Source organism: Scyliorhinus torazame, chromosome 16 (genome assembly GCF_047496885.1).
Source record: "Scyliorhinus torazame isolate Kashiwa2021f chromosome 16, sScyTor2.1, whole genome shotgun sequence".
NCBI classification, from domain to species: domain Eukaryota; kingdom Metazoa; phylum Chordata; class Chondrichthyes; order Carcharhiniformes; family Scyliorhinidae; genus Scyliorhinus; species Scyliorhinus torazame.
Genome location: NC_092722.1, coordinates 13,932,334 through 13,957,664, shown reverse-complemented (window position 1 = coordinate 13,957,664; position 25,331 = coordinate 13,932,334). Strand labels below are relative to the sequence as shown.

General features: G+C 45.4%; 1 protein-coding gene across 2 annotated transcripts in view; it reads right to left on the bottom strand.

Annotated features, from left to right (window-relative positions):
* The window catches only part of ptpn11b (protein tyrosine phosphatase non-receptor type 11b), a 223,764-nt gene that overhangs the window by 14,805 nt on the left and 183,628 nt on the right, over positions 1 to 25,331 (bottom strand). For both annotated transcript variants that reach the window (XM_072477979.1, XM_072477981.1), the window contains exons 6-13: positions 25,150 to 25,263; positions 23,712 to 23,808; positions 23,062 to 23,141; positions 18,713 to 18,856; positions 12,518 to 12,649; positions 10,949 to 11,103; positions 7,808 to 7,875; positions 3,846 to 3,997 (exon numbers count right to left, since the gene is read on the bottom strand). In XM_072477979.1, coding sequence (XP_072334080.1) covers positions 3,846 to 3,997; positions 7,808 to 7,875; positions 10,949 to 11,103; positions 12,518 to 12,649; positions 18,713 to 18,856; positions 23,062 to 23,141; positions 23,712 to 23,808; positions 25,150 to 25,263 — 942 coding nt within the window. The remainder of the gene's footprint in view (positions 1 to 3,845; positions 3,998 to 7,807; positions 7,876 to 10,948; positions 11,104 to 12,517; positions 12,650 to 18,712; positions 18,857 to 23,061; positions 23,142 to 23,711; positions 23,809 to 25,149; positions 25,264 to 25,331) is intronic.

Below are 25,331 nucleotides of genomic sequence, written 5' to 3'. Positions count from 1 at the left end.
CTCTATTTTTAATTATTGGTGAATTGTGTGCGTGCAGAATGTGCAAGCAGCTGTTATGATAACCAGGTGAGCTGAGAGAAACTGAACATGAACATGTGAAAACATACTGTTGATTACAATTAGGGCTCTATTTCTCTCCTTTATTTCAGTCATTCCGTTTTGATTCTCTCATCTGTCTTTTCTATGTCACTTGGCTTCTCCCTCTCCATATAGGTATGTAAATCTACTTTTCATGTTCGCTCATTACATTATATTCCCTCTCCCTTTCTTTCTGTTTGTCTTTCTCGCTCTCAGTGGCAGTCTCTGGCCCAGTATTTTGTACATACCCATTTCTGGGTGCACAGAGCCAGCAGGGAGCGATTTCTATGACTGAATGGATAGATCCAAGACCCGCCTAATATTGGGGGCGGGATTCACCGCAATTGGCGAATTGGCCCGACGCCGGCGGCAAGAACGGCACAAACCACTCCGGCGTTGGGCCAAGCGGAAGTTGCGGAATTCTCCACACTTCCGGGGGCTAGGCCGGCAGCGGAGGGGTTGGCCCCTCGCCAGCCGGCGCCGAAGGGGCTGCATAAGTTAGTGCATGCGCAGAACCGCCGGCGTGGTTTAGTGCATGCGCAGACCGGCCGGCGTATTCTGGCACATGCGCACTGGGATGGCTTCTCCGCACCGTCCATGGCGGAGCCCTACAGGGGCCGGCGCGGAAGGAAAGAGTGCCTCCATGGCACAGGCTCGCCCACAGATCGGTGGGCCCCGATCGCGGGCCGGGCTACCGTGCCCCCCCCCCCCCCCCCCCCGGGCCAGATCTCCCACGCCCCCCTGAGGACCGCACCAGCCGGCCTACCAGCCAGGTCCTGCCGTGTGGGACCATGTCCAATCCACGCCGCCGTTTCTGGCCAGAAACCGACAGCCGCTCAGCCCATCGGGGCCCAGAGAATTGCCGGGGGGGCCACTGTCAACGGCCGCTGATCCCCGCCCCGCCCCCGCCCGAAAACCGGAGAATATGGAAGCGGTGTCGGAGCGGCAGGGCGGGATTCCCGCCGCCGCCCCGGGGATTCTCCGACCCGGCGGGGGGGTCGGAGAATCCCGCCCCGGTTCGCTGGAGTTTCACTATCAAGGTGCAGACATCTAATATGTGTCCCCAGACAGCTCAACAGTAAAGAGGAATGGAATATTGCCCGCTGTGAGACAATTTATACCAATATATGTATTCCTACACTAATATAATGCAGTTAAAGCACGTACAGCACAAAATATGCTTTAGGTTTTCTCTCCATGTGATTTGGACAGCTAGCCAGCAGAACATGTGGTCCAGCTGCCAGACAGTGCTAGCAAGAGAGTCAATCCAGTTTGAAGGCTGGGACTCGATAACATCTATCCCGCAGGCTGTGACAGAAACCGAATGTGCCAGGGCTGCCATATTATTGGGCAGCTCAGTTGACCTCCAGGCTCAGAAAGTAGAGGTATGGGGGGCAGCATTGTTTCTCTGGAAGGGCAGATGATCTGGTGTTGTAGTGTTCAGGTTATTTTGTGTCTGTAACATTTTGAAACTGTAGAGCATTTCCACCCAGTTTAAGAGTCAAAAAATGGGAACTGGGGCCCTATGTATATCGCTATGTGTATTAAAAGACATCCAGAACCAGAGGTCACAGTCTAAGGATATGGGGTATGACTGAGTTTATGACTGAGATGAGAAATTTCTTCACTGCTGAGCCTGTGAAATTCTCTACCGGAGAAAGCAGTTGAGACCAAAACACTGTTGAAGAAGCAGTTAGATACAGCTTTTGGGACTGAGGGGATAAAAGGATATGGGAGAAAAGCAGGAGCTGGTTAAAGAGTTGGATGATCAGCCGTGATCTTATTGAATAGCGGAGCAGGCTCGAAAGGCCAAATAGAAAAAAGGAGCAGGAGTAGGCTATGTTTCTATATCACTGATACAAGCAATGATTTCCCAGTAGGAGGTATTTAGGAATATAACGCCAGCCATACCATCATTGGGAACATGGTGATAAGTCATACCCCACCCAGAACTTTGTTACATTTTTCCAAGGCGGGTGACCTCAATTTCATTCATGACCCTCTCCCCTTTATATTCTGTGCTTTCCCTCATTTTGTTTCAGTAAAAATAACTCTTTGAAAAAAGTCGAAGTCAAAGAAAAGCTCGAAAGATCGTTCTTTACCCCGAGTGGCATTTAATTCTGGTGGGCCTTCAAAGAGGCACCGCGTGCGGGCTCTTGGGAGACCCCCATTGCCTCCATTAAATAAGGTAAAAATCCCATCATGACACGTGGGAATTTAATTTCAAATAATGAAATAAATCCAGAATAAAAGCTAGCAGCAGCGTTTGGAGACTTTGAAATTACCAGGCTGCCATAAAAATCCATCTGGTTCACTAATGTCCTTTAGGGAAGAAAATCCATCATCCCAACTCAGTCTGGCGTACATGTGTCTCCAGACCTTCAGCAATGTGGTTGCCTCTTACCTGCTGAAAATGGCTAGCACATCACTCAGTTCTATCTCAAGGGCAATCAGATAAAGGCAATAAATGGTGACCTTGCTAGCGCAATGCCCACATCCTATGAATGAATGAAAAATACTGACATAATGGTTTGCTTATCAATCGTTACACTGGCTGCTGCAAGATATGCCGTTTATTCTTTCTCCTTTCAATTACTTTTCACTTTTTCTCCTCGGGCTTTCGTAACCACTGGTATACTTCACTAATCTGTTTAAAATGCGAAACGGCAAAAGGTTTAAATTTGTATTTACTGGCACATTCAATGATTACAGCTGACGGAAGGCTGTTCTGTGACAGGGCAGAAATTGCACAATTTATGAAAAATATAGGATATTTAAGTTAAGCTTCAAAGCGTTTTCAAATCGGAGTCTTGCTGAAGGGCAGCCAACAGATATAAGGCATACAGCGAGAACAGCACAGATCAGAACGATACATCTGGTGTCGCTTCCAGCTGCTTAAATTACTGCTGCACTGTAGCGCAGAAAGTGCTGAAATATTCAAAGATCCAAGTTAGGTAATAGGCCCATTTTGAAGGAAAACCAAGTAACAAAGTAGCCGTTTGGTCGTACAAAACCGGAGTATTGCGGAGGGAAAAAAACAGACATGCTGTTGAAGCTTTTGGTCCTGCACTCATCAGGACAGATGCAAGAATACCAAATTACAAAGGGAGCAACAGTTTATACCGCATGAGAAAGGAGTGTTGGTTGGTTTGGATTTGGATTTTGTTTATTGTCACGTGTACAAAGGTACAGTGAAAAGTATTTTTCTGCGCGCAGCTCAACAAATCATCAGATACTTGAAAAGTAAAGGAAATAAAAGAAAATACATAATAACATAATGTAACTACATAACACCGGCATCGGTGTGAAGCACACAGGGGTGTAGTGTTAATGAGGTCAGTCCATAAGAGGGTCGTTTAGGAGTCGGGTAACAGTGGGGAAGAAGCTGTTTTTGAGTCTGTTCGTGCGTGTTCTCAGACTTTTGTATCTCCTGCCCGATGGACGAAGTTGGAAGAGTGAGTTAGCCGGGTGGGAGGGGTCTTTGTTTATGCTGCCCGCTTTCCCCAGGCAGCGGGAGATGTAAATGGAGTCAATGGATGGGAGGCAGGTTCGTGTGATGAACTGGGCTGTGTTCACAACTCTCTGACATTTATGGGATAAGAAATTTCAGCCAATCCATTCTTGCTTTCATTCAGCATTCCTTCAAGCAAAAAGTGTTTTTCCGGTTTACTTTCTGACATGAATGGAGCACAAAGGTTGTGAGAAAGGATTGTCTTTTCTATTGAAAGCTTTTAAATTCTAAGATGGATGATAAGTGACATAATTACCTGTTCCTCCAGTAGCCTTTTCTGAACTGTCTCAATGTACTGCTGTACAGCCATGTATATGAATTTATACTGAGCCTCTGTCTGAACCATTCCTGATCTTTGTTTTCGTACCATTTGAATCGTTTTAGGGATGTCTATATCACAGTCCAAACCTATCGATGAAAAAAAATGAAGGTTCCATATTCTTTATTTTAAGGTGGAGTTGCGACAATGACTCACAAAACGCATTTCTGAACCTGAACACAACGACAATAGGATCTCTGCCTAACATTGTAATTTAATTGATGCTTATCAGAGTTTAAAATAGTACCTAGAATTTTCAAGCGGTTTCTACCAATATACTGCCGTAAGTCCGGTGGGATAAAAACTCAGGTATCGTCCTAGATATTATTTCCCCACCTGTTAGTCTAATCAGTGCCGTTAAAAATAATAATAATCTTTACTAAGCCACAAGTAGACTTACATCAACACTGCAATGAAAATCCCCTAGTCGCCACATTCTGGCACCTGTTCGGGTACACAGAGGGAAAATTCAGAATGTCCAAATCACCTAACAGCACGTCTTTTGGGACTTGTGGGAGGAAACCGGAGCACCCGGAGGAAACCCACGCAGACACGGGGAGAACATACTGACTCCGCACAGACAGTGACCCAAGCCAGGAATCTAACCCAGGTCCCTGGCGCTGTGAAGCAACAATGCTAACCACTGTGCTACCGTGCTGCCCATATATTGAAGGTTTCTTGTCATGCACTTCAAAGCACGTGCTGGTGAGGCAGTACAGAAGGTGCTCTTACATTTGGTAGTATTGTAGTTTGGATTGTAGAAGTGTTGCATATTTTCACCTGGTAAATTCCTGATTCTGCAGTTAGGGTAAGATAAACAGTTTTAGCCATGAATAGAGGTGCTGCATGGGCCTCGTTTTCCTGAACCCAAACTGCAGGTGTATCAAATATGGAATTATCTCAAGTCTTGCTGTCTTTATTTAACATTGTGCCTGAAACCTCCGTGTAAATACGTAGCCTTTATATTACTTTATGGAAGAGCAGCACCCCCCCCTCCACCAAATCCAATAATTTATATCCGTTGCTGTTTCTCCTAATTTATATCTTGCCGGCTATTGATTAATAAAAATCTTTCAGAGGATGCATTTATTGTCTCATTTTCATGCCCAGCACGATGGTCCGAATGCCCTCCTTCTGTTCTGTGTGATACTATGGCTCACTTTCTTAAATCTAATTTTCATTGCAAAGCAATGCCTCTGTTTTTCAACCTGTCATCTGCTTCCTCAGGTGCAGCGAACTGCAAGATTCTGCATGGACCAGACACAGACTGCAATTATTGACATTAAAAAGTGCAAACAAAGAATAAAAATAAATAATAATAAGAGGGCAGGCACAAGAAATGCACACTGAAAGAAAGAGAAGATGAAAAGCAAGACAAATGGGGAAGGGATGCATAACATCAATAATTAAACACTGGAATAAAAATATAATCAGGCTTAAATTAGTGCCTGGCTGGGAGCAGAGTAATTGGTCAGGCAGCTTTAAAATGCACCATATATCCAGGTATTAAACACTTCCATTGCTGGTGAACTATCACAGGCCGGTGAGTGGCATAGGTGGTCTAGAAGGATTAAACAAATTGGGCTTGATTTAACACTCCCCAGCGTGTGGCGGGGAGCACATTAAATCCAGTGGGCAGCTGACCCCCGCCTAACCATATGCCTCTGCCCCACTGCAATAATACCAGGTGGGCCAATTACCACACCACTGTCAGCATTTAACAGGCAGTGGGAGAGATGCATGCTAGATTGCCAACCTGGTACTTTCCTCTGTGGGCATGTGGTGGGCAGGGACAGTCCTTCCTTTACAGGCGGTGGGTGCCCAAGGTGTAATGCCTCCTTGCCCCTCCCCACTTCTGGATGCCACCTTTTCTGACCTTTAAAACCCTGCACCCGATTTCCTTCGTTGACCTCAAAACAGTCTCAAAAATCTGATCCAACAGAGCTCGCCACCTCATTACCCGAGTGCAGTACCAACAGCGGCCATTGCTCCCGCTGGTGCTGCTGGTACAGAGAGTCGGCAGCCTGATTGGCCGGCAGCTTGCCCGAGGTGGGCCCTCCTGTCCCCGAGGAGCAAAAATCCTGGGTGCGATCGAATGGCTTCGTCGCGCCCAACTCGGTGATGCGGCGAGGCCATTACATCTCAGGAGAGGCCCCTTGCGAGATTTGTGACATTCAGAACGCCTCGTGAGATCTAACAAGATCTCGCAACACATTGCGATCTGGATCTCGCCCCCATTGGGGGTCTCGGGGACTACACTGCATAATCCAGCCCAGTCAACCCTGCTCTCAGTCACTAACAGTTACAGTGTTACAGTGCCAGAAGCCAAGAAGCAGGGTACTTGATTTGCACAGATATACAACATGGTTGGAGGATGAGAAGCCCAAAGAAGTGGAAGGAAGGACCAGAGTTAAATTTATGTACTCGACTCTATATGGACTAATTAAGTGAAGTGTTTCCTACTCAAATACACTACACACAATTCCTCTCTCAACACCTCAAATTCAGTTTTAAAATAAAAAGCACTGCTTCTCCATTGAATTAATGGACAGCTGGGCCAAACAGATAAGATAAATTGCAGATCTGTGAAAGGTATATCAGTCAATGTCAATGGTGCTAAATGAAAGCCCAATTCAGGGGAAACATTTTTCAGAAAGGATTTCCCTGATGTCTGCTGTGACTGAATAGTATACAACATGCTTGCCAAGCTTCAAACTTGATGGGCACCAGACAACATACCAAGAAAAAAACCCAGTAGTTACAGATGTACTTAATAAAGACTAAATGGAGTTATTTTGGGGTCCTTGGGCAGACATGGTGGCACAGTGGTTAGTATTGCTGTCTCGCAGCGCCAGGGACTCGGGTTCGATTCCGGCCTTGGGTGACTGTCTGTGCGGAGTCTGCACGTTCTCCCTGTGTCTGCATGGGTTTCCTCCAAAGAGGTGCAGGTTTGCTGGATTGGCCATGCTAAATTGTTCTTTAGTGTCCAAGATGTGCAGGTTAGGTTGCGGGGATTGGGCAGGGTGCTGGGCCTGGGTGGGTGCAATTTTGAAGGGTTGGTGCAGACGCAATGGGCCGATAGACCTCCTTCTGCACTGTAGTTATTCTATGATTCTATTTTAACACTTGGTACAAACTGGGTTGATGAAAGGAGTGATACTGCCGCATAGCTGCTATTGCTGAATGAGGCGTGTGCCATTTTGAGACCCGGACCTCATATCATTTGACCTGCCGATCTGCGCATGACAACCAGATTTGACAGTCCAGGTCTAGGGCAAGTGGGGTCAGATATATGGGGCCCAGCAGCTGCCAGGTGTACGTTTCTGGGACTAGGAGGAACACTCCTCCATAAAATAGTTGACAATGTTTTCTGATCATCTTCTGAGCGACCTCCTTTGGTCTTTTTAACAACTTTCAGCTGTTCAATGCTAGTACAAATGTAAAGAACATCCATGGTGCATGCTAGGTCCATTTATAACTCAAAAACTGCAACTGAGATTGTCTGTACACCGTGGGATTGAGGTAGATGTTCCAAGCATCAGGTCAAGGATCCCTGTCAAGGTGGCAGCGGCCAGACTGCAAACACAAACAAGTAGGTAACTGACCCAACAACATCAGTAGGGATACTATTGCCCCGTTTATGGCAGACAGATGTAGTTGAATCCTAACTTAGGTCTCCAGAAGAGGAAAGGGAGCGGAGAAGATTAGAGGACTAAAATCATTGTGGGATGAGAGGGGGGTGGGGGGAGAGGATGAACTCAAGACACATTATACTCAACGTGTGGGAGAATTGTGCTTTTTCTTCATGTATAATAAACAATCGAAAATTCTACAGGAGTGTAAATTAATCAATGGTCTGCTTCTAAATCTCACTTTTATCTGGCTTTATTGTTTCTTACCTTGCCTGTTAATGTCAGCTACCAGCATGTCTATAACAATTATGGTTCCTGTTCTTCCAATCCCAGCACTGAAGAAGGAAAAATTGTGTTAGTAGGAAAGTAAGTTAAATGGAGATTAACAGCCTGGCCTTTGTGTTTGGATTTTCAGCACTGAGAATCACAATACCAGAGAGGAGAGAACAGTCGGACGTGGAGATTGATAATATACTGTAAAGCCTATAATATTCCACGGGTCAAAAGAGGATATTTCTGAACTGTAACGTCCAAGGGGAAGGGAGGCCAAGGGACCAACAAGATTCCATTCATTATGGGTCGTGTCTCAAGTATGACCAGTGTTGGGGTTGCAAAATCCATTTGCATCAGTAGAAGAGCTCAGAGCTCTGTAAGGAACGCCCCGGCAATAAAATAGTTTGCCGGTCCTCACATATTTGAACTAATGAGTTCTGGCCACATTTTAAATTAAAAAGTAGCCTGTTTTTAAAGAGAAAACTTAATCCAGACTTTTCATAGTAAAGCCAAAGGATTTAGAAGGCCTGCAGGTCAGTGGTCGTGTTAGGCATGCCAGGATTCTGCTGGCTGTTTAATCCGCCAGGGTCAGGAAAGGAAACCAAACATGAATGCCACTGACAGGTGCCACACGACTTGGAGCCCATCTTGGTATCAGAAGCTGATTAACTGCATGGGGGAAGGTGGGACTGGGTCCCATCCCACGGAAAATAAGATTTGTATGCCTCTATCTTACTCCTTTGTAAAGCAAGCATTTAAATAAACATATTTTTCCTTGGAAGAGGAGGTCACCATTGAGGCCCGCACCCTTGCGTCAAATAGCAGGTTAGTACGCATGGGCGGGATTTACTGCGCAACCTGCTATGAAATGTGGCCTGCCATTGGCCGGCAGGGGGATCTTCCGGTCACCCCATTGTCAATGGGGTTTCCTGCTGAATGCATCCCCTGCCGCCATGAAACCCGCGGCGGGGGTGGGTCGTCAGTGGGACCGGAAAACCCTGCCGGCAGAAACAGCCAGAAAGTTCCGGTCTTTGTCTTTGAATTTGTCTGAAACTGCTCCTGCCTGGGATAGAGGAACTCCAAAAGCTGGGAAGCCCCCGGCACCTGCGTCGATGGTCTTGTTTGTCAGCCCCTGCAAGGATCAGAGGGGACTTCCAGGCAAGGATAGAAGCTAATGTAACTGGATCATGGAATTCTGGATTTCTTCCCTTATGCTGCAGTCTTACTACAGTTGCAGCAGACGTGTGTTGGAGGGGCCAAGGAATTTCACCCCTGATGTACTTGCAAGAATTTGCTTGATATTCTTTTAATGGAGAACCTCAAATTGAGTATTTTTGCCTGTTAGGTTGCGCTGATATCATTAATGGGAAGTGCTTTCAAACATCTTCAGGCAGCTCCATATAAAACGGCAGGAGCAGGACTAAATCACAGAGTCACAGAATTGTTACGGCAGGAGGAGGCCATTCAGCCCATTGCATCTGCACAAGCTCTCCAAATGAGCATTATGGCTTAGTGCCATTCCCCTGCCTTTTTCTCTTCCCTTGCAAGTTGTTTGTATTCAAATAATCATCTAATGCTCTAATGCGCTCTTGAATACTCAATTAAACCTGCCTCTACCACATTTCCAGGCACTGCGTTCCAGACCCCAACCACCCGTTGTGTAAAAAAGTTTTTTCTCCTCGTCATGGACCCGGACCTGACAATGGAGGACATATTGGGGATACTAAAGTGGTTCAGAGCATTTTGGGCATGTTCTAAGCTAGCGAACCTTTGGGGATCTTTCTTCAGCACCATGTCGCCGATCTTAGGCAGGGAGCTGGAGCTGGGTCCCCCCTAGAAGCCTTGGGCGCGATTCTCCACTCGCGCGCCAGTTGGGAGAACCGCCTGGGCTGCCAAATTTTCGCACGACGCTGGTCCGACGCCCTCCCGCGATTCTCCCAAGCGGCAGGAACGGCCCCGTTGAGTTCCGCGCGGCGCAGGCCGGAGAATCGCCCGAGACACCCAACATGGCGATTTTCCGGCACCCCTGCTAGTCTCAGGCCCGTATGGGCCGAGCGGCCAGGCCGAAACGGTGGGTTCCCCCCGGCGCCGTCCACACCTGGTCGCTGCCGTCGGGAACAGCCCGGGAACGTTGGAGGGGCGGCCTGCAAGGGGGGGGGGGCGGAGAGGGGATCCTGCACCGGGGGGGTACCTCAAATGGGGTCTGGCCCACGATCGGTGCCCACCGATCGTTGGGCCGTCCTCTCTGAAGGAGGACCTCCTTTCTTCCGCAGCCCCGCAAGATCCGTCTGCCATCTTCTTGCGGGGCGGACTCGGCGAAGACGGCAACCACGCATGCGCGGGTGACGCCAGTTATGCGGCACCGGCCGCGTCATGTATGCGGCGCCGCCTTTACGCGGCGTCAAGGCCTGGCGCGTGTAAATGACGCGGCCCCGCTCCTAGCCCATTATCGGGCCCTGATTCGGTCAGGATAGGGGCCGTTTCGCGCCGTCGTGAACCTCAACGGCGTTCACGGCGGCGTGGGCACTTCGGCGCGGGAGTGGAGAATCCCGCCCCATATTCGGGGTGTCAGAGCTGCCGGAGTTGCAGGCTGGAGCGGGAGCAGATGTTTTCACCTTCGCCTCGCAGATTGTTAGGAGGCGGGTTCTGCTGGAGTGGAGGTCCACCCACTGCTTCGGTGCAGCTGGGGCACCTCCAGGAATTATTGCATTTGGAGAAAGTTAAATACATGCTGAGGGAGTTGATTGGGAGGTTCGATATAAGATGGTAACCGTTTGTTATATCTTTTTCAAAGTTGATCACTGTCAGCTCTTGGTGGGGAGGAGGTTTTTGGGGAGGGGGCTGTTCTTGTTTTTGTGTTATGCTTTTGTATTTGTATATCAATTTTAAAATGTTCAATAAAAATATTTACAAAATAAAATAAGCGGTCGACAAGATCCAGCCATATTTAAAGGCACACATGGCCAGATCATTCCAAATATAATAATACAGCAATGGAATAATGGTACAAGTTTTGAACAGTTACAGAATGATCTATTAACCATGAAACTCTTACAACGACATGTTTTGAGGCTGGGCAGCATATGGTGGTCAGTTTACAGTGATCCAATATCAGATATGCAAATTATCAAGTACCTGCAGTGCACTATAATTGGACCAGTGTCTGGAATGCTTTGCTGTGCTCTGTTTACTTGATCCAGGAAACTCAGTACTCCTCCTGGTTCATTGGGCACCCCGTGGTCTGGCCAGCTGAGATACTGATAGTGCCATATGTGCCTAGGTGGTTCATTCTGTAGGAAATAAAACAATACAGGGCTTGTCAGCACATTTTCAATTCCCTGACGAGTTTGAAAAAGGGGCTGCAGCAATTATTACACATTTCCAGACAAATAAACCTGCACTATTAGCAACAAGAAACATGGAAGCATCTGTATGTTAATTCAGTTTTCCCAAAATAAAATGCTCAATAAATCTGATCAGAAATGAATAATTATATTTTTTTAAATATTAGTTGTGGGAGATTATCAAATGTTGAGAGTTATTCTTAAATGGAGGCTAGTTTTTTAAAATGTGGTTTTCCTGCAATATCAGGGGCGGGATTCTGTTGTAATCGGCGGGGCGGGCAACTCCGGCGGGACGGAGTGGCATGAACCACTCCGGCGTCGGGCTGCCCCAAAGGTGCGGAATCCTCTGCACCTTCAGGGGCTAGGCCCACCCTGGAGTGGTTTGCGCCCCGCCGGCCGGCGGGAAAGAGGCTTGGCGCCACGCCAACCGGCGCCGAAGGGCCTCCGCCGGCCGGCGCAAGTTGGCACATGCGCGGGAGCGCCAGCATCATCCCCGCGCATGCGCAGAGGGCTTTGTTTCCGCACCGGCAATGGCGGACTGCTACAGCCACTGGTGTGGAACAATAGAGTGCCCCCACGGCACGGGTCCGCCCGCGGATCGGTGGGCCCCGATTGCGGGCCAGGCCATCGTGGGGGCACCTCCCGGGGCCAGACCCCCCGTGCCCCCCCAAGAACCCCGGAGGCCGCCCGCACTGCCAGGTCCCTATGGCAAGGACCTACTACAATTTATGCCGACGGGACTGGCAAAAAACGGGCGGGACTTCGGCCCATCGCAGGCCGGAGAATTCGGGCAGCCCCGGGGCACATTGAGTCGCGCCGGTCCCCTCCATTCTCCGAGGCAGGCAGCACGACTCATGCAGGGCTGATTTTTGGGGGGGCCGGAGAATTTGGAGGATGGCGGGGGCGGGATTCAGGCTGACCCCCGGCGATTCTCCGACCCGGCGGGGGGTTGGAGAATCCCGCCCCATAAGTTTCACTTTGTGATCAAATGGCATCAGAAAATGCATTCCTTTACATCCAGCAACATTAAATCGAGGTAACCATGGTACAATCTTTTTTAGAACTGCAATGAAAGCAATATTTTCTTGGTTGAATAATAATCTTTAACCCCTTCTTGTTCTATTTATTTTAGCTATATTTAAAACCTATTTTCTACCTGTATCTGTTGTTCTCCCTCCCCACAAAATTACGATTGTGTTAGTTACAATGGTGAGCACCAGATTTCCACCAATTAAGTGATCTTATCTACAGGACCTGGAACTCTCTTCTCGATACCTATCATTCTATAATCTCTCTGGAGAACAGAGGACAAGCCAGTATGCTGCCGATGAACATTCCTGATCGAGAGTATAGTAGTTACCTGGGCTGTTTGTGTGACCTCCAATTCCCGTACGATGTAATCTTGTGCCATGCGTTCTTCCAGATTTCGCACAGAAATCATGCCATATTGTTTTGATGCTTCTAAATCTGGCCAATAGCGAAAACATTTGTTCTGGAAGAAACAGAAAATGAGCAAATACTTGATTTCCGCACACGTAGTTCATCAGAAATCTTTGAGTTGTGGGTTGAGACCCATGCAGGCATGGGGAGAATGTGCAAACTCCACACGGACAGTGACCCAGGGCCAGGATTCGAACCCGGGTCCTCAGCGCAGTATGCAGCTGTGTTAGCCACTGGGCCACCGTGCCACCCTCAGCAGAAATATTTATAAACCAGAATTTTGTGGTCAGCGTTCACGCTGATCTCGAAGGAGGAAGGCTGTCCACAAAGATCTAGCGATAGCTGTGGTGTGGATTTCACTTTTCCCGACATTCATTTCGCTCTGGTGTGAGAAACAGTGATGTCACCAAGCAGGGTGAACAAGCACTGAAGATTTCCCAGCGACACTAAATGATTATTCTTAACTTTTTAATCATTTTTCAGACAGTGAAATAGAGGTTGGGCATTTTTTCAGAGCCAGAGATGTTGTTCATGAGTAACTATGGCCATAATATCAATAAAAACCTAATTACACTTCATTCCACAAGGCCAAACTTTTTCCACAGGATCGTACAGTGAAACTAAGAGTGTAACAGGGGAAGTGAATTTAATTCAGAATGATTTCTAAAGAATTCCACCTGTGGGTATTTCAACATCGTACCCTGTGGAGGAGTAAGAAATCCCCGATAGCAACTCGTGGATTTCCACGTTTAAATGCATATATCCTTAAACGGCCATCAGTTGCACAAATGCAATGGCGGTAAATGCTGTTCGTTTCACTGTCGTCATAACCACAAAACCAGGCCTTTGTGTGTACTTTTGTATTAGATAAGATAGAGAACCTAATTTTTCCGAAGGAATAAGGAAACTTTAGGTGTAGTGCCTTGAATATAAATCACTTTCCCTTTCTGGGGGGCGATTCTCTGAGCCCCGCACCGGGCCGGTGAATCGGAGCAACCGTGCCACGATGCCCCATGCCGGCGCGCGATTCTTCGAGGTGCGGAAAATCGGCGGCATTCGCGCCGGCGCGTTTGGCACTGCGCTGGAATCGGCGGGGCCGCGGATTCTCCGGCCCGAATGGGCCGAGTGGCCGCTCCGACACGACAGAGTCCCGCTGGCGCCGTTCACCCCTGGTCACTGGCGGCGGGAAATCTGCGGGAACGCTCGGGGGGGGGGGGCCTGTGGGGGGTGGGGGTGGGGCTCCCTCACTGGGGGGGGGGGGGGGGGGGCTTCCAATGGGGTCTGGCCCGCGATTGGGCCCACCAATCGGCGGGCCGGCCTCTCCCCCTCCGGGCCTACCTTCCGCCACGGTCGGCCGCTGAACACCGACCCCATGTTGGGTCGGGGCCGGCGCGTGCAAGGTTCCCTGCGCATGGGCAGGATTGAGCTGGCCCAACTGCGCATGTGCGGGACCCGACACCGCGCCGAGGCCCCGCCCCCACAAATCGCACCATGCTCCTGCCAGCCCCACGGAGGCCCCAGAATAGGGGTCTGGGAATGGGCGCCGACGCCAGAGTAAAACACTCTGGTTTTTACTCTGGTGACGGCACTTAGACTCCTGTTGGGAGAATCCCACCCAGGATGTTCTGGGTGGTAATTTATTCTGATAACCTGGGTAATAAACTCATAGAACTGGTTCTATGTTAGGAGTTCAGCACAAAAGAGTGCAAACATATCTTTGTCAGGAGCCGACATAATTGACCTCACGGATGTTTTCAAGGTAGCCTCATTAAAATGCACTGAGCACCCAGCACAGGTTGGTCTACATATTGAGAGTACGGGGTTGAATGCGATATTCAGTGTGTCAGCAGTTTTAAACATCTATTGTTGTGTCTTAATGGAGCAGGCAAACCATTACAGCAGTCTGTGTTTGCAATGCTGGACAATGCAAGGAGGATGGGGGTCTCCCCCTTCCCAAAGTTGCACCCTGAAGGTGATCCGAGAGAGGTGCAATAAAAAAAAATGAGTGTTTTTGATGCAGAGGTACATTCTTCCCAGGGATCTGCTACCCTGGCTCCCTGAGAAGAATTGACAGAGCAGGTGACTGCTTATTTCATTTGAAATGAAAATGAAAATCGCTTGTCACAAGTAGGCTTCAAATGAAGTTACTGTGAAAAGCCCCTAGTCACCACATTCCGGCGCCTGTTTGGGGAGGCTGGTACGGGAATTGAACCGTGCTGCTGGCCTGCCTTGGTCTGCTTTAAAAGCCAGCTATTTAGCCCAGTGTGCTAAACCAGCCCCTGTGATGAGGTCAGGGATACAAATGTATTCCATTTGTCAGATGATAAAGCCATCAACCCTGGCAGATAATATCAGTCACCTGATACATGAATCAGTACACTGGGACTAACCAATGTGAGTTTTGCCACCTGAGGCAGCCGAATAAAGTTAATGATATAGAAATTCAAGGTAATTCAACAACACTGGCAGAATCACCACAGTCCCAAAATTTCAGGCGAATCCCTGCAGAGGATGGTAAAGTTTCAAAACTATATCCTTGGTGATGCTTAGATAGTGAAAGGGGTGGAATTTAATGCATCCAGGTGGTGGGTTTGGAAGCGGGTGCATTTTTCTGGATGGGACGGTTTGGGGGCCTTACCTCCTTCCTGCCTCCATCCGATCAAGTCTGGGGCAGGAAAACTTGTGGATGACCTTCCTGCCCAGGTGTCAATTGAGGCCCTCAAATGGGATTAATTGCCCACTTATAGGCCTCACCCCAGGGGTTCATTCATTCAAAGGCACTTTGTGTCTGATCGTGGGACCCAGCATCAGGAGGGTGCTCCCGCTGAGAGCCCTTCACATGCCTTTTCTTCTGACCCCCCTCCCTTCCCACACGACCTCCTCGCCCCCAACCACATCCTATTCTCACTCACCTGTGGCCTGGGACCCTCATTGATCAGAGACCTCTGATGGATGCATTACCAACAGCTGCCACCGCTCCCAAGCAATAGAGAGCTACTGGCCTCTTATTGGTAGGCAGCTCTCAGGGTGCGGGGGCTCTGCCCCCGCGGTCCTAAATCCTGGAGAAGCCTGACACTGGCCAGTTAAGAATGTGATGCGCAATTAATTTCAGCAAGCCTATCCCAAGGGAAGCACTGTGGTCCATCCAGTTCTCCAGCTGGCGGGCAAGATCATTGCCAACATTAAATTCTGGCTAAGATTCCATTATCCGTGCCTAACTAACCTTTTCATTTAACATTGATTATTACAAATTAATTGGCAATGCACCTTACGTTCCACCTTATTGACCCTATTTACATTGTTGAATTAAAAATAATTCAGCCCTCATTCTTTTCGTGAAATAAGGAACTTTGAATCATCCGCAGACTGTAAACCCCCTTCAACTGTCAGAGGTGAAGAAGAATATAACAATGAAAACACCGAGGACAATATGCATGACAAATGCACCACACTAAACGCTAAAAAATAGCTCACTCATTTACAAACAAACGGATTAAAACTTGAAGTGACTCTCAGAGGCCAGGAGTGTTTTATTCAACCCTTCAGTGATGATGTTGCATTTCTGGGGCAAACAGGACATCAGGGAGACCCGGTCATCATTGAAATAATTTTCAAACCCTTAATGAAGCTCAAGTGCATAAGCAGAATGAGTATGCTGAAGTGAAAATTTAAGCCAGCCATAGAATCCCTACAGTGCAGAAGGAGGCCTTTCAGAAACCGGAACCCGGTGAGAAAGTGAAAACTCCATGCAGTGACCCAAGGCCGGGATTGAACCTGGGTCCCTAGCACTATGAAGCAGCAGTGTTAATCACTGTGCCACCGTGCTGCCCCATATGTAAAAACACAGGAAGCTCATTTCTAGTGCAGTGTGACTCCTGGGATTCTACCATCCTACAACTGGCAACGTATTTGCATAATTCATGCATCTCCTTGCAAAATGCACGCGCGTATATTTATTTCAACATAGACCTGAGAAAATGTTTCTGTAGGAAACCAGACTTGTGGAACATTATGAAGTATATTTGGCCCATTTAGCAAAAGCACAGCAAGGAATGTTTCTCAGAAAGTATCTCTTTGCAATTATTTATGATTTATTAATGTCAGTACTTAGTGGACAGCAAATTTTATAGGAATGCTCTGTGCTATCAACTGAACATGGCCACTTGAATGCATGCAATGAAAAAATATTTTTAAAACATGCACAAACTTTCCTTGCCCTTTTAAGTCAACCACATTTCTCAGGTCTTAAATTACAAATTTTGTTTGGTATCACTTCTATGAAGCACCTACGTTAAAGGTGCAAATAGCTGTTCTTGTTAAGAATTTGGTAAAAAGAATGCTTGGCTGCACAAGTGGATCCAGTGGGGGCCCAGCCCAGGTCAAATCACTGAAAATGGAGAACATTTTCACAAAAATGGTAGTTTTGGCCCCTTGTATTGGGGTCCTGGATTGACAAAGTGTATTGGGTCTGGTAGCGGTAGGGAAATGAGGGCAGCAGAGGGCAAGCTGGGTATTTGCCCAATCCCTGATGGCAGTCATGCACTGGAGTAAACAGAAGCACGGAACAGGTGTGAAAGAAAAGTTGCATCGGTAATGGCATGGGCACTGCCAGTCTCTCACAAGTGAGATGGCCAGCCTGGTGAGATGACTTCCCTGCATGTTTTCTGGAGTTAGCACAGGACAGCAACAGCAGGTATGCTTTCAACAGCCTATGCATTTCTGCGGTTGTTTAACATACTCAGTTAGGAAATAGAGCTGGATTAAACAATTTATACTGACATTATGGGTATTAGAAATAAGGTATTAGTTTAGGTTTAAGCTTAAATTGTGCATCTGTACTTGTTTGCTAAGAGAGGTGCAGGCCTGGTGAAGTCAGCTAGACATCTGAAGTAGTCCTAAGATTGGTGGACCTTAATAACTTCAGTTAGCTTATGTTAAAGAAAGGTGCCTGCAAGTCTGTGGATTTTGATTTCACTTCAAACTGTGCTTCCATTGTAAACCATTACAACATAAATGCAATTATAGAGGTAAAAAAATGAAGCAGTTGCTTAGTAACCAGGGCTCACATTGAAAGGCGTAAACATGTGTGGTTTAGTTGAAACAAGGTAAGTGGGGAAAAAACAGCTCTCCAAGAAACTGCCAACACAGGCAATGCAATGGAGTAAGGGGCAGAAAACAAGTCCCAGAAACTAAGAACAGATAGTTCTAGAAATCAAGGAATGAAAAGAGAAGTCCCAAGAAGACTGAAGTGAAAGGAACAATGAACTGGAATCTGAATAATATACTATTTACTGAAGTCAAAGAAAGTAGCAGAGAGGTTCTGAGGTAAAGACAGAGCTGCAAGGTGCAGACCTAGTGAAGTCAGCTAGACATCTGAAGTAGTTCTACGGTTGATGGCACCTTAACATAGCCTGTGGAGCAGGGATGTTCTGTCAGTGTGGCTGGGTACTCTGTGATTGCGTGGAAGCTTGAATACATCCAAGGCAGAGGAATATTGAAAGGAGAGGTTAAAATCCTGGATGTGGATCCTTAGTAAAGGCATCTGAGAGAAAAACTTGTGTAGGAGAAGATTTCAAAGTGTGTTATTCCGAAAGTGGTAATTGGAAACTCTCATGTGCAAGACCAGTTTGCTCACAGTGTGACAAGCATCTAGGGGGATTTGATGAGAAATTCACAGAAGTTGTTTGAGTAGCATCTTTCACTTCGTTTCGAAGTGTGGCGTGTCTGACCAAATTTTGCCATTGGTTTAGATGGACTGTGTACTTCCTGCGAACATTAGAGTGCAAGATATCTTGGAACTTGTGTAATTCTCATAGATCTGTGTGCATCTGTGAAGGTGTAGAGGGAGTGAAGGAGTAGTTAAATATTTTTTTTCTTTTGTTAAAAGTCAATGGGCAGTTCTACAACTCAATTCATCCATGTCTCTAATTAGTTTCTTTATTTATGAAACTGCCGTTGACCCTTCTGCTAAAATGTTCAATTAAACAAAATCTTATAAATTCCAATTAATAGTAATTTTAGCCAACCATTTTTCCCCAAGGATTTTTTTCATAAAGTTATTTTTGGCTGTACCAAATATAATAAATATTCTATCCATGAAAAAGAGTTTACTCACCCTTCCTCTTTCAACTTCTTTTGTTGTCATGACAATGACGTGCGTATTTTCCTGATAAATCATTTTCCAAAAATCATTGATTGTATTCTGAAGGCAGCCTTGTGTTGCAATGTAGGTTTTAGATTCATCTCCATGTTTTCCGTTCTTAAGTTTCATATGGAATAAGGAAAACAGATGTTGCAACGTATTCAATTTAAGTGAGATAGTTTACTGATTATCACCAAGACTAAGACACACTAGGGGGATGGGGCAGCATGGTGGCACAATGGTTAGCACTGCTGCCTCATGGCGCTGAGGACCCAAGTTCGATCCCGACCCCGGGTCACTGTCCGTGCAGGATTTGCACATTCACTCCGTGTCTGCGTGGGTCTCATCCCCACAACCCACAGATGTGCAGGTTAGGTGGATTGGCCACGCTAAATGGCCCCTTTAATCAGGAAAAAAAAAGGATTGGGTACTCTAAATTTATTTTTAAAAACATACTAGGTGGATTGTTCAAACTATTCGGTCATGCCTTGTAAAATTAGAAAAATATTTATTGGTTAATATCATCCTTTACCATTCCAACAAAATTACATTTATATTGTTTACCATTTGGAGATAAGATCAGATTGCTTGCTTACAAATAAGTGAGCAAAATGGTGTCATCTGCTCAAAATTATAAAAGATTCTGCAGGGACAGGGATTTTCTTTTAAACTATGTGCAGCAATTTTGTTTAACATGAAGTCTGATAGTTCTCTTATTAAAAAAATAATTTGTTCATTTGAAAATACTAGATTAGAGGTGATCAATTTGGTACACAATTTCTCAGACCTCTGTCATATCTGGCCAGAAATGGGAATCTTGGAAGTACTGAGGTGGAATTTGCTGGTCTGTGCCAACCATCTCTTTCGGCTGTCACAGCTGAGAATGGGAACTTTGCATGTGGCTAATTTTGGAGCTGTATCAGAGAAAGATTAAGAATATTTGAGGCCCTGGGCAACAAGAACATGCAGAATTCTTCCACACCCCATGCAACAACTGCCCACCCCACACACCATCACCCAATTCATTAAAACACATGTTTGCAGTAAAATGCATGGAGAAATTTGCTTTTAGAATGTTTACATACATCACCAATAATAAAGCAAACCATATCACAATATACTACACTTAAATGATACTGTTTCCGCGGGCAGCACGGTAGCGTTGTGGATAGCACAATTGCTTCACAGCTCCAGGGTCCCAGGTTCGATTCCGGCTTGGGTCACTGTCTGCGGAGTCTGCACATCCTCCCCGTGTGTGCATGGGTTTCCTCCGGGTGCTCCGGTTTCCTCCCACAGTCTAAAGATGTGCAGGTTAGGTGGATTGGCCATGATAAATTGGCCTTAGTGTCCAAAATTGCCCTTAGTGTTGGGTGGGGTTACTGGGATAGGGTGGAGGTGTTGACCTTGGGTGGGGTGCTCTTTCCAAGAGCCGGTGCAGACTCGATAGGCCAAATGGCCTCCTTCTGCACTGTAAATTCTATGAAATGATCTATGTTTCACTACGCCACACTCAAAAAGACTGTACATTTTGTAAGTTTAGCACCAGGTTTAAGAACAGATTCTGTTATATCACATTAGTTACGTACTATCAGTATAAAGTTAGAGATATGAACATCAAGCCATTGAATATTTTAATTGTGTTTCTCAGTAAGAATAATCCAAGATATATCTGCTACATTCAGCATCACATCAAAATACCTGAATATGCCTGCCATTAGCTACTTATTTCAATTCTTTAATTTATTAGAATATGTTTTGGAGGAAGAAAAACGATTGTGAAGCATTTATTTATTGTTAGATTGGAATCCATGGGGAAGATGGAAAATCCTGCAATTACTGTGAATATTAATATTTATGCTGAAATGCTGCAACTGCAGTTCTAGGTAACACTATTTGATATGAAAACAAAGCTAAGCCCACGTTTAACTAAGAACTTTGGTTATCATGCCTAATTGTTGACTGTTCTGCATCTCAGCCTTTTGAGAGTTATGAAACTGGGGGTGGAGTGAAATGTTTAGTGCTGGAATCAGCCATGTCTTGTGTGTGAGGTTCCAAGAACAGGCCAGCCATTGCAAGCAGACAAAGAAAGTCTGCAAGTCTGTTCAAACCACAGGTGGGATGTGAGCACTGCAAACTCACTTTCCTAATTTCTCCCAGGTTGCTCAAAGCAGAAAATTGATTATCCATTACTGGAGACCCCAGGGTGCATTGTAGAGTAGCACCATGTGACTATTGCTCCAACTTCCTGTCCTGTGAGAAAACAACTGAGTTGTCAGTTTTGCCAGTGGCTCCATAGTGGCACAGGATCCTTGGGTACAGGTCTAATTTGTGCATTGATTTGCCTCGAGTAGTATATTAGCACACTAAAGAGCTGTACCACTGGTTTGCCTTGTTTTGGCACATGTTCAAAATAGGGTTAGTGGATCAATTAAAGTTATCTGCAATTGTACATGTTATGGTTTATTAGAAATACCCAAATATCCTCTATGGGGACAAATTAGCCCAGGGGCCAGTTTAGCACAGTAGGCTAAACAGTTGGCTTGTAATGCAGAACAAGGCCAGCAGCGCAGGTTCAATTCCCATACCGGCCTCCCTGAACAGGCGGTGGAATGTGGCGACTAGGGGCTTTTCATAGTAACTTAATTTAAGCCTACTTGTGACAATAAGCGATTATTATATTATTATAATTTTCTTATTATTACATTATTATAATTAGATTTGCTTGAATTTGATAGTATTGATATCTCCTTACAATCCTCTGTATTTGACAGGGGAGAGGCAGCCTTTGGGTAACATTATGAGGACTAAATTGGATAGTCTCTGAAAATAGGGGAGGGAATCGTTTCGAGTGATTCATCTGTGCCAGTTTATTGCAATGCAAGCAGCACAGCAACTTTGTTCTGCCTGCTCATTTCAACGTATTCAGCGTCCAGCCAGTGTTAACCATTCTTTTGATTTACAGGAGGCTGATGCAGCAGGGGCCCAATACCCCGAGCAGCAAGCACCACTTTAAAGCTTCCCTGCACCGCTTAAAGGGGTGGTTGGAGCAGATGCTCGCAGTCATGCAAGAAGTGAATATGACCTGGGAAATACTGAAGCATGGTGCAACATGGGAGGAAGTGGGCTTTAGATTTTGCACTGGAGACCTTGGTGGAGGAGATGGAACAGATAGGAGATGGGGGCCTTGGATCATCACCTGCACAATAGGCTGTGGGAGCAATAGGCTCTGGAGGTCAATGCCAGGAGTCAAGCTCGAGGAATTTGATGTCGTAAATTGGGAAGTTTAATGATCTCATAACAGGTCAAGATCAGTGAATGCTTGTCAAATGTCATTTGATGGTGCCTGCAATATTCACCTTAGACACTGTTCAATTCACCACATTTCTATCACTCACCGATCAACAATCTCTATCAGAGTCCGTACATGATCATTATCATCATGTCATTATGAATGCTTGGCTGAGTTTTAAAAGTTACAATTATTTCAGTGTGGGCTTCTAATAGTTCAGAGACAATATTAAAGGATTAGCTTTCTTTGATGTAGGGTCTGCCTAGAAGTTTGTTTATATAAGATATTAATCACGTGAGTAGATTTTAAAGCTTGAATATGTTCTATGAATGGGAGGTTTTATTCCCCAAATCTCAAGCGTGTATGAGTGAGCTTGTTAGAAGTTTATTGTCTTCATCTTCAAATGGCTCTTGAGGTCTGCCCTTGGTGGATACTGGGTGAGTGACTGGGCAGGTGGCATGGAGGGTATAACGGGCCAGGAGGGTTAGGTAATGGTCTTTGGGGGCTAAAGGACCTAACGGCTGGTAAGACATCTGGACAAAGGGCCAAAGAATTGTGACAGGCATTTGAGCCAATCTGCATTGGCATTTTCCCACCCCATGGCTGCCTAGGGTCAGCCATCCAATTGTATTCCGTACCCATTCGCCAAACCCCCCACCCTGCACCAACACCCAGCACCACACGCTGAACGCCAAGAGTGAAAATTGCGCGTTTCAGTGTATTTTTTATAGAGGCAGACAATTTTTCAACTTGACCTACTCGCCTTGGTAGCCAAATTCTGGACCTGAGTTGCCATATTAAGGATGTTATTTTTCCACCCTGTCATGTTCTGTTTGTTTTGAATGGAGAAGTTTAATTCATGTATTATTTATACATTTAAACTTTAGCATCACAAGCCCAATGGAATTGGCCAAGTAACCAAGGGACTGAATTTCTAGACCCATACTGCACAAAATACATCAACCCATCAGATTGAAATTAGAATAGAGAACAAAATAACCGCAAACCATCATGAAGAAGAATAGACACTTACTGTGATATTATTGGCATTGATATAATCTGATCCCAATATTGTTTCATCCACTTCCTTCAGTGTAACTCTGGTATTATCAACTACACCAAGAAAGTAATAATTAAAATGATTAGTATACAATCCTTAAACCTATACCTGCAAAGTTTTTTTTATAAAGTTGTATGTCAATGATAGGAAACTTGCATTCTGTGAATAAGTACAACTTTGTTTGCCATTGAAAAACAGTGCTGAGATGGGCACAACTAAATTCATGCGGGAAACAGTTCATTGTAACTGTCCCCACATTTCACTGCAGTTGGTATTGTCAGGCAGTAATAAAATTTGGAAACATAAACTCAGTCTACATTTTATCTGCTATGTGCGTAAAATTATAAAAAGAAAAATCAAATCAGCAATGTCATCCATGAATAGAAGAATAGCATCAAATTCTGTTGCAGGTTTGATGAACATGCCCATTTTCTGCAGAAGGGTCATATGGACTTGAAACGTTAACTCTGTTTCTCTCTCCACAGATGTTGCCAGAACCTGCTGAGGTTATCCAGCATTTTCTGTTGTTTTGCCCAATTTCTCATTGAATTGAGCTTTATTCGAAGGCTTCACTCTGGATCACTGAATGAAAATGCAAACCCCTAGAAGTCAAGTTCACTTACATGGTAAAATATTTTTGTATCTATTCTTGCTTTTATTTTCCATTCTCTGTCCCTCTTTTCTGCTATATAGAAGTTTATATTCTTGTTGCTGAAGAAGCTGTTGGAAGAAAATTGCAAAAGATGCATATGATATGATTGCAGTAACTCCTCACAATTAAATCCAATTAGCTGGACCTGCCTTTGATGGGATGAATTGATTTGGAGAATATTTATCACAGTGCACAGAACTTCGGTTACTTTTCATAAAAGCAAAACACAGCAGATGCTGTAAATCAGAAATAAAAAACAGAAAATGTTGGAGTTCTGTCGAGGAATCATATTGGACTCGAAACGCTAACTTCTGTTTCTCTCTCCACGGATGCTGCCTGACCTGCTGAGTTTATCTAGCATTTTCTGCTTTAGCTGTTTCTTGTTCTGTGATATGCAAATGATCTTTAACTACAAAGAAATAATAATGTAGATTGACGTACGCTTTTTGATTTTGTGGGATGGTGTGTTATTCCCCTTTTGTCCTTCCTACACTGACCTTCTGCCGAAATACTATTGTGGGCAAGAATTTGTGAAATACCCGAATTCAAAAAAACAAGGAATCCAGGTACATGGGACTGAGCAAAGTTGAGAAAGTGAGATAAAAATGTAATTAGCTAAAAAGAAATTCTCGGACTTGGATGGACTGGTTAAATGGGGAGGTAAGAGACTTGTTAGACCCCAGAAAGTTGTGAATATTCAGCCTCTGAGTATATTCAAGGCAGAGCTTGATAGATGTCTGGGTATTAGGAAAGGTATAGATCAGCCATAATCTTGTTGAATGCCAGAACAAGCTCCAAATGCCAAATTATCTATCTAGCTACTATTTCATAAAGAGAGAGTTTTTACCGCACAGAAAGAGGCCCTTCAGCCCATTGTGTCTGTGCTGGCCATCAAGTACCGATCTACTCTAATTCCATTTTCCAGACCTTGGCCCAAAGCCTTGTGTGCTGTGGCATTTCAAGTACTCATTATCTCAATTTTTCTCTCCAAAGACGTGTTGAGTATATCCAGCATTTTCTGTGTTTATTTCATTCTAACTTTGATGATCCCAACTGATGTGGGGGAAGAGTGTGCATGCTTGTGTGCGAGGCCTTTTTTTCATTCATTGGAAGTGGGCGTCACTGGTTGAACCAGCATTTATTGCCATGAACGGAGGGGCTTGTTGGGCCATTTAAGAATCAACCATGTAGGCCAGACCGCGTAAGGAGGGCAGATTTTCTTCATCAGTGAACCAGCTGGGTTTTTACAACAATCAACAGTGGTTTCATGGTCATACGGACACCATTAGTCTTCTATCGTGGTGGGATTCAAATCCAAGGCGCCAGATCATTACTCTAGTCTCTGCATTATTAATCCAGTGACAATTCTTATGTCACGTTGTAGTGTTCTATATGTTAAAAATACCTACCTCAAACTCTTCCCAAAAGCCTTGTTTGGGCTTTTCTGTGTTATCTGCTGTTTTATTGAGTTCCTTCACTCGATTCTCTATGTTTGCAGCATTTATTCTTGTCGCATTAAATGGCTGTGGGAAAAGATTGCTCCGTTAAAATTACAACATTTTCAGTAAATTCAACTGAAGAGTCAACAACA